Source organism: Xylaria bambusicola, assembly GCF_022495145.1.
Source record: "Xylaria bambusicola strain CBS 139988 unplaced genomic scaffold F5B22scaffold_38, whole genome shotgun sequence".
NCBI classification, from domain to species: Eukaryota; Fungi; Ascomycota; class Sordariomycetes; order Xylariales; family Xylariaceae; genus Xylaria; species Xylaria bambusicola.
This window is the reverse complement of record NW_025953591.1, coordinates 350836-368095: the sequence shown is the minus strand read 5'-3', so window position 1 is coordinate 368095 and position 17260 is coordinate 350836. Positions and strand designations below refer to the sequence as shown.

Sequence of the window (17260 nt, the reverse complement as noted above, 5' to 3'; positions counted from 1 at the left end):
ATGCCCATGCAAGAGCTGACGTCTTCCCGCCATCCTGAGAACCTACAACATATTCTCCGAGACGGGCTTTTGTGGCGCATTGGGAACTACAGTGATCCCAACCCATGACCTAGGTGTGTCTCGGATCCCCGCTCTTCTAGGTGATCAAGGGTAGAATAAATGGCACACCTACTCCCCAGATGTTCGTGTTGTGTGCGGTGTGTACTGTTGGATAATTATTCCTGATCATCTCCACACCCTCAGAATTCAGCTGAGACGAACTACTATCTTACGCTTCGATAAATCAATCTATCATTATGAGCTGGACCGAATTCAGCCATACCCCTTTAGGACCTGTGCTGCTGGGAGTACTCTCGCATGTCACTGTGTTTATTCGCGGAGAGTGGCATATGCGAGTCCCCGTGTTAATCACTGCTTATTCATGTCTTATAACAGCAATGTTAGGGGTCGATTATTCCATCTCTAGTAGCTTCACGTCTTCCGTGAAAACCGTTGGGCGTGGTGTAGGGTTATACGCCATTGGTTTATTCGGTAGCATCATCATATACCGGAGATACTTCCATCGACTCAAGGATTTCCCAGGGCCATCCTTGGCCGCTGTCACAAAGTTATGGCATGTTTGGAGAAGTGCCGATGGGAAAAATCATCTACTACTTGAGAGGCTATTCAGCCGCTATGGTCCAATTGTCAGAACCGGTCCAGAAGAACTCACGATAATCGATGCTGCCATTCCTCACATCATTGATGGCGTCAAAAGTCAATTTAGGAAGGCGACCTTCTACGATGTTGTTTTACCTATGGTGGCAATAAGTGCCACACGGAACGTTGGTGATCATGATGCCAGGAGGCGAATTTGGAACAGGGGGTTTAGCTCCAAGGCATTGGCAGAATATGACGGTCTTCTGCTACGCTACACGGAGTTGTTAGCAAGCCAGATAGAATGTCTACTCAGCGCGGATGCTAACTCTCGAGAAGCTATCATCAATGTCACTGACTGGTTTGCCTGGTATGCATTTGACGTGATGGGCGAGTTCGCATTTTCAAAGTCCTTCAATATGCTCCAGAATGGGGAATGGCATTCGAAAGTACGTCTTCTGGTTGATGGGATGAATGCGTGCGGCACACTTGGTAAGGTGCCCTGGCTTGTCCAACTTGGAAAGTTCATAAGACCTCGTGCGTCTCTTGTGAAGAATTGGGATTCCATGTTGCAGTGGTGCAGAGATTGCATGCATGAGAGGTTACAGGTAAGCAAGGACTGCTAATTTTACTACAATGCCCCAAGTATTGAACAGCAACAGATTAAAGACGAACGTGCAGACCTCTCACAGTGGCTTATTAATGCATACATTGAGGACGGCTCTCAACAAGCCGAGCTTGCATGGTTGCAGGGTGACGCCGTCACAATGATCGTCGCAGGAAGGTTCGTACACAGATCATCGAAGGCAATACATGTGTTGTAGTTCTAATTATGTCAAAACAGTGGCACAGTCTCCGTTGTCCTCACTTTTGCCTTCTACCAACTAGCCCGAGATCACTCGCAACAACAGATGCTGTACAATGAGGTTAAAGATTTTAATATCTACGACGGATCAAAACTTCAGGAATGTGTTCAATTGACTGTCTTCATCAACGAGACCTTGCGAATGTACCCGCCTGTCCCTACGGCCGGCAACAAGGTAACACCGCCACAAGGTGTGACTATCAACACTACATATATCCCCGGGGGTGTCACTATCGTGGCACCTAAGTATTCAATTCATCGTCTGGAGTCATCGTATGAAAGCGCTGATCAATTTATCCCCGAGCGATGGACTACACAGTCAGACATGGTGAAGGATAATAGAGGGTATGCTCCGTTCTCGCAGGGGAAATATGGCTGCGTCGGTAAGCAGTTTGCAATGACCGAGATGCGACTTGTCATTTCCCTATTATTGAAGAAATTCGAGATCGGATTTCAAGCCGATGATAAGGGTGAGACCCTATTCATTGACCTCAAGGACAATTTCACGTTTGCACCTGGCGATTTGCATCTGAAGTTTCGGCTAAGGAACATTTGACAAATGTTAGAAGGCTGGCTTAAACAAGTTCATAAGACCTTTTCATCTGCAACCACTAGACTCTATGCTATGTAACGTTTGTTTTCACTAGTTAGCTAAACATTCAGACTTTCGAAAGCTACGATAGCACTGTAATTTACCCTATTCCGCGACAATATACTATCTTTCCCCATCCTCTACCACAACATCCAGAGACGAAGCTTCGAGAGAGCGGCTTCTTCAAAAGGCACGTGCTTGAGCTCTAGCTTCATATCAGCCAATAGTGCAGTAGCCTTGCTTCTACAGGCATCACTCTCTTTCCGCAGACCCAAATTTGCATAGGTTTCGGAGAGTTTATACAAGGCTCTTTCTCGTTAACCGCCGCCTTCGTTGCCAGGCACAATGCGTCCGTATTCCGGCCCTGTGCACGGCGGATGCGAGACAACATGGCCATGTCTCCCGAGGACCTGGGATTTCTGGTGTTAATGAAGGCCTCATCAGTAAAGCCTTTTAAAGATGGACATTTTGACAGTACTTCCTCGGCTTCATCAGGACGGTCCATACGAAGCAGAAGGCTAGAGAAGTTACTGTACGAGTTTCCGATCCTGTCACTATTCGCCTTCAAACGAAGACTGATTGCCTACTGGTGTGCTGCGTACGCAAGCTCCAGTTCTCCCATTTCAGTGTTTGGTAGGGCAATATTATTTAGGCTATATGCGATGAAAGCATCTTCACATCCCAGCTTCTTCTTACGAATCTCAAGCGCACGTGAATTGTTCAAGCGCCTTATCGGGATGTCCAAGATCCAAGTCAATGAGACCATGAACATCAACGGCACTGGCGTACCCCAATGACTGGGTATCATTGGCGATGTTGACTGCTTCCTCAACCATGTCTTTAGCAATGATATACATCTCGCGTTCGTACAGATACCTTTGATCAGGGGTATTAACGCACAAGGGGAGAGAAGGGGGGGTACGATGACGTCATACCATCTACACCCAATAAAGAGATCTGCATACTTCGGTTGATCGCCTATCATATGCACAACTCCTTTTGGATCTCTTTTCGCGAGTTCAATAAGATGCCTAACGTAAGGTAAGAATTTCTCACAATGTGCCCATGACGCGATCGGGTGACCAATATCGATCTTTGAGTGGTCAGGGAATATCTCCCTACGCGTGGCGCACAATACGAGGAGTGGAAATCTAGGTAAGTAGATCCTACTCCATTCTAGTCAGCAGTGATCAAGAGTGCTATGTCTCAGTATTATCAATAGAGAAGTTCTCTATAGACAGATCACAAGTTAGTATCAAGTATGAGCAAATGATTGGAGATCCCGCATTCAAACTCCCTTGGTACCAATGGTGGGTGTCCGAACAGATGCGCAAACTACCCGCGCATGTTCTCCTGGGTCTCCCGGGCGGTGATTCTGACGGCGCTTCCGCCGCGGTAATACTCAAGATATGGAGTGAGATTTGGAGGGCGGTTCTAGTTCCGGAGCCGAGAAGCATCAACAGCATCGCCGACATGCTCACTAGCCGTGGTTTTGTCTATACTAAAGACAGTTACAAGACCGTCCTATCAATCAAAGGTCTCGTCTTTGCTGTCATAAGCATGTAAACAATGCTTTACCAGGCCTGCTTCGATTCCAACTGCCCTGGGGGATACCGAATTCATGACGAGATGAGTAGATATCATGACACGACGCGAATGAGCCTCTACTAGCCTTGGGAATCGAATACAAGAAGTCTCCTCGACTTTATACTTGGCTTTGGGGTAATGCTACTGACGCCAAACTATTGCGCCTACGAAAATGAGGACGCCCGTCTGCTCTTCGACCAGACGAAAATAATACGCCCCAGCGACATCTCGGCGCACGTATTAAATAAGCTCTGTGGAGTCAAGTTTGAATGGGTTGACTCTCTGTCGTGCCATCTTGAGCTAGACAAGCACTCTGGCACGCTCTATATCTACCGGTATCCCTCATTTTGTGTCTCACGCCTGCAAGAGCCCAACTCACGGGGTGCGAGGGCAGGCGGCCGAAGGAGCGTTCTTCACGCTTGCGCCTCTGAGAAAAACAGACCCCTGCCGTGGGTATGTGATGAGGACATTGACGGGCTGCTTCAGGAGATCCTGCTATCCTACCGTGTGGTATTCGGCCAGAGCAAGAGATCAAGAGCGGTGTTTCGAAAACTACAACCTTTTGCCTCCATCCCAATGTGTGGCCAAGACTAGAGCCTCGCCGAGCTGTGCAGCAGAAAGCGGCCTATTTGTTCGATATAGCTGGTTGAGAGGGAGGAGTACGATTTGGCCATTCACTTCCCTCACCTCCGGAGTAGGATCGCCCAGCCGAATGGCTACGCGTCGCGCAAAAAGCCCCGTTCGCTCCGGCGACTATGGCAAGATCGGCGCGATTCTCCCGCCTAGTGTACTGGAGTGCAATATTTTTCGGCTTGGTTGGTCTCTTGCTTGTTTTCGTGCAGACCATGTTCCAGATATTACAACACGTTGTTCAAACGCGAAATAGAGAGAGCTGAATATCGTACTAGCAAAATAAAGCTAGGCCACCAATTACTATTTCATTAGAGGACCTATAACACTGATCATTGACCTTAAGATGATATGTGAAGATGTTCGATAGTGGTTTCTTTGCCTTTGAATTTATATTGTCGGTGTTATGGGCGACTGGGCTTATATGCCGTCGCCCGCTCGACGCCACCAACGTACTGGTATGTTATGTGCCGCCAACTGCTTAACCAAACAAGTCCTCAACAGCCATCCCAGGCTTCAAGCTGAGGGCCTTGTTGTTTGATACGCTGCCCCCAAACTCTACAATCGCTTTCAATGGAGCTGAAAGAAGCTCAAGTCTTCCGCCTAGATGTTGAAACGCCGTTCAAACGTCTCAGCGAGAGAAAAGCGATATGTACACCACATGGCTCGGTAGGCAAGAATCTAGCACTGGATAATTTGGCGCTGTTTCTGACTGTCTCGAAGGGCCCCTTAGTCTGGAGCAAGGATCGTCATGCGCCAGATGTCTCCAGAATCATTAGATATCTACGACTTTATCCTCGAGCTCTTCCACAACTGTTTGGGTAACTGGGATACCCTGATCGGACAGAGCATCAGCAGCGGAGAACTTGATTGCTTGCTGACTTATGCTGCAGCGTTTCTTTCTAATCTTGGTAGTTACTTTGTGCGTCGAGGCCTCTCTACGGTGGAATAGACAGCGCTAACAAATATTGGGATCTGGAGACTAGAAGTTCGTGCCTGCTGTGGATGTCAGCGTTCTCCAAACGCTCGCGACCCGATCTAATAGGCTTTCGGAACTATACGAAGCAATAGGCCTTCTGTCTATGCAGTGCCACCTTATAAGTCTCGGCTATCCGAACGAAGCAACACAAAGTAGTTATATCCCGAAAGCCAGATTACCAAGGAGGAGATAGGCATTGTGTCTCAGATACTGGATCAGCATTCAACTTTCCAGAAAATACGAGGATCCGGAAATCTGACAATGGCAATGATTTCGAGGTTCTCATCGCCTCAGTCGATAGCGCTGACTCGGCTGAAGTATTCCCGCTCGAGAATGAAAAGGGGTCAGTGGGACCCGGTTTGAGGAGACCACGCGCAGGACCTAGAAAATATATGGAAGGAACTCGAGCAAGCATCCAAATACACGAGTAATGACTTACAGAGACGCTTCCTTGACGCTTATATCGAGAGTTTCCAGACTGGGAGTCTGCACGCATACCGTGAGTCTCTGCGGATATGGGTTCGAGATAAAGCACCAGTCATCGAGAATATCTTCGGCTTCGTTGAACCGTATCGTGGACATGGCTTGGACTAACATAGCTTATGTCGGCAGTGACCTACAACTTATACTAGCAGCTCAGAATCGACGGACTACGAGGGCTGGCAAACTTCAACGTCGACAGCGGGGTAAGTAAGCTTCTTTCTTCTTAAATTCCTTTCGTGCACGTAAAAACAGCGAAACTGTCGGTATTTCTGGCATGATCGTCTGTAGATTTCATCATTATATATCAAATACTAACAAATCACCCCTCTGGAGCAATGGGGTCAAGCCCACAGTCGAGTAAGTCAAACCTACCTATATAGCCACACATGATGAGCTTGAACTAAGCGTATGATTGAATATACTAATGCCTACTTGTTGACGGCGACGGTGTCATAACAGTTTCGAATCACAGACCGTCACAGAGTCTCACGGTACGCGTTGACCGAGCCAAGATCAAGACACATGGGAAGCCAGCCCTTGGCAAGATGCTCTTGCGATTGCACATGTATCGGTCTACGGCGGACGTGGACGGCTGCCGCGCTTATTACGAGGCGCTGTCCAAGGTCCACGAAACGCATGTCGAGTGGCGACAGACTGTGAAGGGGCTGCTTCAGAGCTGGGCTGAGCGTGCAGTGTGATCAGGCGCCATTACACTAATTTTCCTATCACGTTCGCCTTGTTATTATCCTATTTACTAGGCAGTACCAGGCGCTGATTGCTGTTTTGCAAAACAAGGGAAATACTCCTATACCTAACTCTTCCTTACTGCTCGTTTTTCTTCCTACCTGCTGATAACTCGCTACTCGCAGAGAATTGCCCTCTGACCACTCTTGCATGTAATAAACAGTACCAGCAGCCTGAAAGCGATATGATTACTTTTCATTTGAATCCATATATATATAGTATGCAATTGATTTAGTAGTGGTGGTATCATGTCTTTAGTAGTTGATTAACATGCTGTAATAGACACAACAACAACAACAACAACAAAGGGGATAAAGGAAAAAAGGGGAAAGGAGGGACAGAGATAATGAGGCTCGTCAATGTTCAGCGCAACAACCCATGCAAATGACCTCACTTTCCCCATATGAAAAAAAAAAAAGATACCGTGGCAAAGCAGCCGAATGCCTAAACTCTAATGTGGACGAGTTTTTTTCTCTTTGGTTAATCCGTATACCGCGAATCCCCCGTTCTATCAATTCCCTGTCAAAAATACCAACAAGTGCCGCCGGCCCCAAATCACTACCAGCCACAGGCGTACTTATCGACCGCCGCATTCTATGTGCATTAATATCATATGGCAAGGTTCCGTCTTCTTCTGACGCTTCCACCAATCCCGGTATAACCTTGAGATCTACGATGCTTCTGTTGCTCCTACTCGTCCCGGGAGCGGGGGTAGTTCTTTGTCCAGGTCTTCACGACTAAGACGAGCCTTCACAGGCTCGATATAGCTTGTTTTGGGTGGCGTTGGAGGACCTCTTCCGCCAATACCATGGGGACCCAGATCTGTAAAGCCGTCCTGCCTCTCTCTTGGCGAAGGCGTGAATGGTCTAGATTCAGTCGTGCTCTCGCCCCGGCTTCGTCCACCCAACGATGCTGCCTCCGCGGATTCCTCGACCACAGGCAAGACGGTGTGAGAATTGGTTCTCCCATTAGGCGGTGCTACTGACGTTGTGATCTTCCTCTCAGGAACCTGCTCCTCTTCAGCAATGTCCTTTTCCCTCTTTGTTGCCAACCTCAAAGCTTTTTCTACCGTCGGGTTAGGTTCGGGTGATCCAGGACTTCTCATTTCTGGTGGAGCCGGGGGCAGATACGTGGGCATGGCCGGGACGTGCCCTTGGACTGTCGACTGCACTGTGGCTGTAGCTGCAGTTACTCGGTCGTTTTGATCTCGAGCAGCCTCCTCTGACGACACAGTAATTCCAGACATGAACTTCAAGAATCGATTGCCGTATTCCTCGGGTGGTAAGGCAGAGATCTGGGTACGATCACTTGACAGACCCTTCCAAAAGTGCTCGAGCTTCTTTATCATGCCGTACTACAAGAATGAGTCAGTATGTCATCAGCAGCACATGTCTCCTGCCTACATGGCACACTTACATGGGTCAAGCAGTCGATGACACCAAGATAGTACACTTCCTCACCGGGGGTATTATCTTCATGCGTTGCTCGTAAACCACCATCGTCATTATAAAAAACACCACCTCGACTATGACCCTCGGCTAATTCATCTGGCATTCTGTCGGTGGTCTGGCGCATCGGTACTGGTCTCTCAGCTTTGACCATCTGCCGCAGTTCCCTAGCCTTGCGCGCACTCTCTAGCTTGGAGGGCGTTCGCATGAGTACTTGATTGGGATCAGGTCCATCTTCTGTCTGTCCTGCTCCACCGGGGTTAAAGACTTGAAGAGTCTTGTCGCGCAGATTTTCTCCATTTCCTTTTTGCAGGTCGTGTACGCCAATCAAGAGAGAGTAGTCCATTATCTTCAATTTTTGTAAAAGTTTTACGTCGCTCTGAAGTTGTTGCAAGAATAGTTGCCGTCTCTGAAGCCCCAGCTCCAAGTGACGTTTTCGACGGAGCCAATTGAGGTCCTTTAGCGTCGCTCGTGGGTTCTTCTCCAAATCTTCCTCCCTATAGTCTCTGCCGATGGTCGAGCCTTTGAGATCGAAAGTAGTATGGATGTCTTTGTGGGGTGGAAACAGGTTGTTCATGACGACGAAATGAATCTTCTTGCCATACGGCATCTTGACGCGATGGAGGCCGTAGAACTGGGAGAGGAGAGTGTTCGGGTTGTCTATAACATGGTTATAGTAGTCTTTCAAGATCTTGCGCAGAAACTTGTGTTCGCCGTGGTGGATAGTTTTAATGATATACTTGTAATCTCGTGAGAAGTAGAAGAAGCTACCACTCTTCCCTGGAGATCCAAGCTCGGATAGAATATATTTACCGGTGAGCGACATTAAATAGTCAGCCGGGTCCAGCCTGAAAAGGGCACGAAGATGTCGGAAAACCCAGGGCGCATAATCCTTGAACTTGAAATCATATTTTGCTGAAGGCACTAGTTCGTTCCCGGCGCTGTCTAGGGTTAGTAACATGGCATGAGTTGACAAGCTAGTGAGTCAAGAGCAACGTACATATCAAACGTCGATTTTTGCTTAGCTTCGAAGTCTTCGTCAGTTAGGGGTCGATCCAGCTTGGCATTGGTACGAGAAACAGAGACACGGATGCCTGTCAACATATTGTAGGCAGTGGCCCAATTCGCGTGGTTTTCATCAACCTTGGTTCCTACCAAAACCCTGTCATCATCTTCCTCTTCTTCCTTCTTCTTCTTCTTAGCTCGCTTTTGCCGGTATGCTTCGGCCCACCGTAGAGCGTCTTCATCTGGCACAATTTCGTCGCGGTGCGCATCAGAGTGCAACGAGCGAGTATTTCTTCTTCCCAAGCTAAGAGAGCCTCTCCGGGCAGAGGGTCCAGCTGGTGATGGAGAAAAGCGACCACTTGCGTAGGCTGCATCGTTGCCGTCTCTGGAAGCTCTTCCCGCTTGAGGCTTAGGAACTTCCAGGGTATGTCGCTGTTTGATGCCACTAGCCGTCGTTGTATGTAATGCCGGAGTCGAGGAAGATGCTGGGAGAGGAAAGCTGGCCGGTGAAGAGAAGCGCTGCGGTTCCGAGGCTTGGGATCTGTCTTGTAACGGTGACAGTGCTGTGGAGGGATTTGCCTGACCATAGGCGGCATAGGCCGTTTCAGAAGAGTGACGGTTTACAGAGCCTGTGTAGGTACGTTCCATTTGCGGGCCATCCATGTTGGTCGAAGACTTTCTGTTCGAATCCGAGAGCGATTGCTGCATCGATGGTCTCCCAGACTCCCACGAGCCCTGCCTTTGGTATGGCTCCGATATATCCTGACGAGGACCGTTGGGGCGTGCAGCAATGCCATTTGACATGGCCACCGGGGGCCGAGAATCCAATTGCATGGGTACGCCAGCGCGTGCTTTCATGGCGGCAGCCGTCTGATGGATGGGCTCGCCAGAGCTCGAGCTCAAACCGTTAGTGAGCTGATGTGGGCGGCCATTGGGCAGCGAGGCCATATTCGGCTGTGATAACTCGTCCCCATTCATCCGCGAGCGTGGCTCGGAGCTCTGAGTTGATAGCGTCGAGGCGTTGTCATCAAAGTTCTCTCTGCAGTGGTCAATTGGCGTGGGCAAGGGCTTCGGGACGTGTTTGTCGTGACCGTTGACCAACTTCGGGGGAAAGTGATGGTCTTGGGCTGGGTGGTGGCTGAGACGGATGATGCCAGCGTTAGGGGCGTAGATGGGGGAGTTCTCGTCGTTCATGAAAGAGGGCATCGTCGTCGTGCGTGGTTCCCGCTGGAAATTGGGGGGTGGATGCTATCTGGTCGTCATCCGTTGCGATGTGTGGCTAGGACGGAGTAAAAGGGGTGACGAGAGCTTCACGACCGTCCAACAAGACGACCACGGCACGAACTAGCCGGCCACACGGGCAGTGGTAGTCACACGGTACGAGGAAACGGGGATCGGGTGGTTAGGGAAACATCTATATACAGCTACTCGGGTCGGGTGATGCAGGTAAAGCGGCTACTTTGGATACAGGATGATGGCAGCTGTGATATGGAAGATGCTGTCTGCTGTCGTCGGTTCGCAGATGCCGTATGCCGAGTGATGGATGCTGGATGCTGGATGCGGGAATGGAGATTGGAATTCGAGCGTGAGTTGGAGTTGGAGTTGGGGTTGGAGTTACGACGGGCCAGCTGGTTTTGCTGGGATGCGACTTGAAGAGCAGCTCAGCACTCAGCAGGGAGACTACACACACTACAGACTATACAGTACACTAAGTTAGACAGAAAGATAGGGGACGACCTCAATGAGTGGATGAGAAGGATGACGGGATGACCAGCGAGATTCGTGTGGAGACGTACAAAGTTGGCACGGCTGGGTTTAGGCCGGCTGGGCTTTGGGCTTTGGGCTGGGCAGAGCTAGGGTCGGTTGGCAGGGCCACGCTGCTCCATGTGCCTGACCAGTCACTTAAGTACATATGAATTACTTAGAGAGGTATGAATTAGACTAGGTAGGAAAGTAAATGTGTTTGTTGTTGGACAGCTTGTTGAAGCAGTGAAGCCGGCGATAGAGACTGGAGACTAGAGACGAGAGACGAGAGACGAGATGCGAGATGTGAGAGAAACCTCAAACCCGACTGCAAGTTCTGCAGCACCCAACTACGACGCTACCTAGAGTTACGGGACCCACTCCTGGAAGCACTGTATCTAGTTCTACCCCTCCCTGGCCACAGTGCTAGCTAGAATTACTTACCAATAACAACTACACCTTTTTAGCTTACCCGCATTATCTGGTGCCCCTATCCCGGAATAAAATTAATTACCACTATATTACATCCTATTAGTTCTATTAAATAAACATTAGATTTATTATCTCCTAATAATTTTAAATTAATTAATACTACTTTTATCCTTAAATTCTTAAATATAAATCTTATAGCTATTATAAAGCTAATATAAATGCATCCATTTTTATTAAATATTATAAATTTATTTAAAGTTTTATTTAAGTATTATAAGCTTTACCCTTAAGGATAGCTAATTATTATAAAATTAATTAGCTTATCCTATTATTATAACTCTTAATATTATAATATTGTTTTATATTATAAAGATTATTAATTTTATTATTATTATCCAATTTAAAATCTATATCCTTTAAATTAATAAATTTCCCTTTAATAAATAGTAATTATTATACCCCTATTTAACGCTTTACTATTTAACTATTAAGGTTTTTATTTAATTATTCTATAATATTAATTAATTTATTATAGGAATAACCTTTATTATTATTTATTTTAATAGATCTTTATTTATACTTATTATTAAAATTAATTCCTATATTTATATTATTAAATTAGTTTTTAAATTTATTATTTATAATATTTAATATTTTAACTAGTTTAGCCTATTAATATCCGGATTAATTATTAGACCTATTATTAATTATCGCTTTAACCTTATTACTTAAACCTATAAAATCCTATCTAAGCTTAAATATAAAAGAAATATATTAATATAATTATAGTTATTTAATTAATAATTATAAGGTCCTAAATATAATTTATTATAATTACTTTAATAGTAAGGAGTTTATTACCTATTAGTTATAAAAGATCTATTAATAGTTTTATATAAAGGGATTTTAAAAGATTTAAATCCTATTATTAAATATTATTATATTTATTAATATATTATATATATAGGGAACTATTATATTTTTAAACTTAAATTTTAAACTTTAAAAGGTAATTAACTATATTATAAAAAGTACTATTTAAATAAAAAATTTAAAAGATTTTAAATAAGCTTTAAAGAATAAATATTTTATAAAGCTTATTAATATTAATATAAATATAAAAGATTTTATTTACCTATTTTAAAATAAAGATAAACCCCTAATTTAATATTATATTTATATTTAAAACTTTTTAAAATAAATAAAAGGTAAAAACAATTTTAAATAATTATTTAGCCTTATTAACCTATTATCCTTTATAAAGGTAACTTTCCTTTAAATAATAATATATTAATTTATAAATAAATTAAATAACTTTAAGCTTTATTAAAAATTATTAAATAATAAAGCTTAAGTAGCTAAATTATTATAATAGTATTATAAAATTATTTAAAAAGTTTAATATATTTTTAAGGATAAGGTTAAAGTAATTAATAAAAAGGTAAATTATATAAAAGTTAACGCATCTCCCACTTAACCTGGCCACCCTAATAACCTATATAAAACCTCATTATTTCAATCTTTAATAACTTTACGAATATTGATCGTACGATTTAATAATTAGTACCGTTGAATCCGTTAGTTAAAGGGGAATCCAGAGGTATTTTTTACTATTTTTTATAAAATTTATTAAGCGAGATATTAAGCAATACGCTAAAGGGGCGCTAAGCAAGGATTAATTTAACGCTTACTTTAGCGTATAGCTTAATAACTCCGCGAATATGAGTTGTAAAGGTTAGTAAAGAGTACCGTTAAATAGCTCTTTTTATTATGAATCTAACGGTATATTTTATTATTTCATACGATTAGTATTCGTAGAGTTATTAAATTATCACGTGATTAGCGCACCGACGTTATTTGTATGGGCTAGGGGGGTGGCCAGGTCAATTGGGTGGCTAGGTCAAGTGGGAGATGCGTTAAGGTTATTTATAAAGCCCTTTAAAATTATAGGGGATTAATAATAGGAAAAGCTATTAACTATTATTTCCCCTAAATATTAATAAATTATATTACTTAATATTAAACCCCTTCTTTTAAATTAATATAATATCCCCTATAATCCCTTTTAAATAATATTTATTAATATTCCCTATTAATATTTAATATAGCTCTTATAATAACCCTATTTTACATAGTTATATACTTTAAGTATTATTAAATTAAATATTATACTAATAAATATCCTTAAAAAATATTTATTATTCCTACTTTTTAACCTAATATTCCATTTAAATTTTATAAAACTAATGTTCTTTTAATTAAGGCTATATTAAAGAACCTATTAATTAATAGTATTAAAACCCTAAAACCGGAAAAAAGAATATACTTTTAATATAAAAGCTGGAAGTATATTTAAATTAAATATAATGCCTTTTAATAAAAATAGTTAGCTTAATAGAAATAAGTATACCTTAAAGGTATAATATTTCCTATTAATAAATATTTAAAGAAAGGCTTTAAAATAATAAAAATTTAATTTAAATTAATATAGCTTTATTATAAATAATTCTTAAAGGAAAATAAAGTAATACTTTAAAACCTATATTTTACCTTTAAATTTAACTATATAATATCTTTTAACTTTATAATAGTAAATAAGGTTAAATTTTTAAATAAGGGGATTATTCTTTTTAAAGAATTAAATAATTATAGTTATAGATAAACCTTTACTTAAAAAAAGAAAGGATAGAAATATTATAGTTTTAATTTTATTCTTATTTAATAAATAAGTTAAAAAGGCTATATTAAGATAAAAAAAGGTTCGAAAATTTAAAAATGCTAATTAATCCTTTAAACCTTTTATAAAGATTAAAGGATATAAGGAATAAAAAGCTATAAATTATATAAAACTTCTAGATATTATTATTATAAAGATATCCTTTATAAACCTTTTATAGCTAAGCTTAAATTTTAATAAAAATTTAAAGTTTTTATTTATTAAAGCATTAAAAAAGGTTAAAGGAATAATTAAATAATATATTAAAATAAAAAAAAGCATATATTTAAATGCTAATTTAATATTTATCCAATTTATAAAGGTATATAGGATTAAGCTTACTATTAAATATTTAAAGTGGGGTAAATTAATAAAATAGGTCTTAAATAATAAAGCTAATTTAATAAATTAAAGAAATAAGGTAAACATTATATATTTACTTGTAATAAATAAGTTAAGCTTAACTTAAAAGAAAATTAAAAAATTAAATATTAAATAGCTTATTTTTCTAAATTTATTTAATACATTAAATCCTATTTATAAATTTATTATTTTTATTATAATAATAATTAATATATTTTAATTAATATAAATAATTATCTAACTAATTAAAGGTAAATTAATAATATAATTTATTTTTAAATTATTATAGCTTTAAAATATAATAGCTATATTTAATATATATAATTTTATATTAACTATTAAAAATCTAACTATAAAAGAAATACTTATAATGCTTTAAAGGCTTATCTTATATTTTAAATTTAAATATAAACTTACTTTAGTTCTTATATTGCTTAAAGTAGAAATTTTAATAAATAAGGAAGATTTATTTAAATTAAAGCCTAAATTAAATAACTTTAAAAATTTAAAAAATTAAACTTATATTTATAACTTAAATAAATTAAAAAACTAAATTACTATAACATTTATTATAAATTTATATTCCTTATTTAAAATTAAATATTATTTAATTATACCTTTAAGCTATTAATTACCTTACGTTTTAAAAGGGGCTATTAAATTTTATAGGTTTATTTATTTATAATTTTATTAAAGGAATATTATCCTAAACAATTAATTATATTAAAGAAGATCTCTTTAATCTTACCCTTTAAAAAGCTATCCCTTATTTATTAACGGTTTCCCATAAATAAATAAATTATAAAAAGAACCCCTACCCTATTATTAAATATATTAAATATAAAAATATTTACCTAATAAAAAGCCTATAATTCTACCTTTAAATCTTTTATCCTAAAACCCTTAAAAATGCATTATATAAAAGTTTAATATATTTATCAAAATTATAAAGCTATAACTATTATAAATATAACTATATTAATAAACCTTTATATTTATTAAGTAAAACTAATATTAAAAATAAAGCTATAAAATAGATTAAAATAATACTTTTAAATTAATCCTTAATTATATTAGCTATATAAGCTTACCTTAAAATACTTTAAAGTTAATTTATATAAACCTATATATATAGTAAACGGGAAACTATTAAATTAAATAGCTATACTTATTTTAATTTATAAAAATTTAAATATTAAAGTATATAATCCTTAATTAGAACTAAAATTTACTATTAATTATAATAAAGTAAAAGAGAACCTCCTTAAAATAAATCTTTTACTCCTTATAAATATTTATAATAAGTTATTAAATCTATATATAGAATTAATATTTAAGTTTAATCTTAAATATAAATATTAAGCTATCCTTATTTACCTTAATTTAAAATATATATTTACCTTTAAAATCCTAGGATTCCTTTAATTAACGCATCTCCTACTTGACCTGGCCACCCAATTGACCTGGCCACCCCCCTAGCCCATACAAATAACGTCGGTGCGCTAATCACGTGATAATTTAATAACTCTATGAATACTAATCGTATAAAATAATAAAATATACCATTAGATTCGTAATAAAAAGAGCTATTTAACGGTACCCTTCATTGATTTATACAACTTATATTCGCGGAGTTATTAAGCAATACGCTAAAGTAAGCGTTAAATTAATTCTTGCTTAGTGCCCCTTTAGCGTATTGTTTAATATTTCGCTTAATAAATTTTATAAAAAATAGTAAAAAATACCATTGGATTCCCCTTTAACTAACGGATTTAAAGATACTAATTATTAAATCGTACGATTAGTATTCGTAAAGTTATTAAAGATTGAAATAATGGGGTTTTATATAAGTTAAGGGGGTGGCCAGCTTAATTGGGTGGCTAGGTTAAGTGGGAGATGCGTTATAATTAATATATTTATTATAAAGGTCTTAATTTATTAGTTATTTATTTTTAGAACTTATATATATAACTTTAAATCTAATCCTAAAGCTAACTTTTAAATCATTACTTATTACCCTTTTAACTTTTAAATTATTAATCTTAATTATAAAATATATTAATAATATTTTTACTACTTATAAATTAATAAAGAAATAACTATTTTAAATTAAATATTACTTTTTTCTTTAAATTTTATAAGCTAAGTTAAAGCTATTCTTAAAAAAAGTAAGTATTAAATATAATAAAATTGTAATATTAAAAGTAGTTTATAAAATCTATAAAAAGGTAACAATTAAATATAATTAATTAAAGCGTTTAAGAAATTAGCCTTATTTTAAAGATTAAACTTAAATATATAGTTTTTTAAACTTTATAAAATTTATAAAAAAGTAGATTATTAATTATTTAAAAATAGCTTATCCTTTTAATAAATTATTTAGCAATATCCTTTAACAATAAGGTAAAAGTAAAAACCTAGCTTTTAAACTTTTAAAAAAAAGGTTATCCTATATTATAAATATATATAATTATTAATATAATTTACCTATTAACCTTTATTTAAACGCTTTAACCTATATTATAGGATATTATATTATTTAAAACTAAAATAAAATCCCTTACCCCCTTTTATATAATAGCTTTTTATTTATTATATATTAATATAATTATAATATTTATAAAAAAAAGCTATATATTATTATAAAGTTCTATTAAAAGTATAAAAAATATTTTAAATCAACTATCCTATCCATTATTTATATTAATTATAAGCTTTTAACCTATTTCTTTATATCCTTTAATATTAAAAGCATTTATACTAAATAGGTTAAAAAATTAAAGTTATTAAATATTTAAATTATATATATAAAGGGCCTTTAAAATAAAGTAATAAATGCTTTATTTAAAATTATTTTCCCTAACTTAAACTATTTAAATACCTTTTTAAAAATTAAATATATAAATAAAGCTTTAAAACTTTAAATATAAAAGGATAAATTAAAAAGATATAACGCATCTCCCACTTAACCTGGCTACCCAATTAACCTGGCCACATTTTTAACCTTCGTATGTATATGAAAAAAATTCCTTATTTC

At 38.2% G+C, this 17260-nt stretch overlaps 5 protein-coding genes across 5 annotated transcripts; 4 read left to right on the top strand and 1 right to left on the bottom strand.

The window, feature by feature from the left end:
- F5B22DRAFT_638017 (cytochrome P450) lies at nucleotides 1–2057 on the top strand (the record flags this gene model as incomplete). Its single annotated transcript, XM_047977524.1, has 4 exons — nucleotides 1–20; nucleotides 317–1244; nucleotides 1299–1420; nucleotides 1481–2057. The coding sequence occupies 4 exons, from the start codon at nucleotides 1–3 to the stop codon at nucleotides 2055–2057; spliced, it is 1647 nt and encodes a 548-aa protein (XP_047828525.1).
- Nucleotides 2058–3362: 1305 nt separating this feature from the next.
- F5B22DRAFT_638016 (uncharacterized protein) lies at nucleotides 3363–4466 on the top strand (the record flags this gene model as incomplete). Its single annotated transcript, XM_047977523.1, has 3 exons — nucleotides 3363–3644; nucleotides 3765–4258; nucleotides 4334–4466. The coding sequence occupies 3 exons, from the start codon at nucleotides 3363–3365 to the stop codon at nucleotides 4464–4466; spliced, it is 909 nt and encodes a 302-aa protein (XP_047828524.1).
- Nucleotides 4467–4718: 252 nt separating this feature from the next.
- F5B22DRAFT_616758 (uncharacterized protein) lies at nucleotides 4719–5296 on the top strand. Its single transcript, XM_047975604.1, has 3 exons — nucleotides 4719–4768; nucleotides 4824–4979; nucleotides 5034–5296. Exon 3 carries the CDS (start codon nucleotides 5062–5064, stop codon nucleotides 5260–5262), a length of 201 nt encoding a protein of 66 aa, XP_047828523.1. The 5' UTR covers nucleotides 4719–4768; nucleotides 4824–4979; nucleotides 5034–5061; the 3' UTR covers nucleotides 5263–5296.
- Nucleotides 5297–6107: 811 nt separating this feature from the next.
- F5B22DRAFT_648981 (peptidase family M49-domain-containing protein) lies at nucleotides 6108–6470 on the top strand (the record flags this gene model as incomplete). The annotated part of the gene is made up of 2 exons (XM_047979104.1): nucleotides 6108–6129; nucleotides 6232–6470. The coding sequence occupies 2 exons, from the start codon at nucleotides 6108–6110 to the stop codon at nucleotides 6468–6470; spliced, it is 261 nt and encodes an 86-aa protein (XP_047828522.1).
- A 230-nt stretch (nucleotides 6471–6700) lies between these two features.
- On the bottom strand, nucleotides 6701–10751 carry F5B22DRAFT_616755 (uncharacterized protein). Its single transcript, XM_047975603.1, has 3 exons — nucleotides 8965–10751; nucleotides 7933–8905; nucleotides 6701–7870 (listed from the first exon to the last, which is right to left on the bottom strand). Exons 1-3 carry the CDS (start codon nucleotides 10173–10175, stop codon nucleotides 7187–7189), a joined length of 2868 nt encoding a protein of 955 aa, XP_047828521.1. The 5' UTR covers nucleotides 10176–10751; the 3' UTR covers nucleotides 6701–7186.
- Between the last annotated feature and the right edge of the window lie 6509 nt (nucleotides 10752–17260).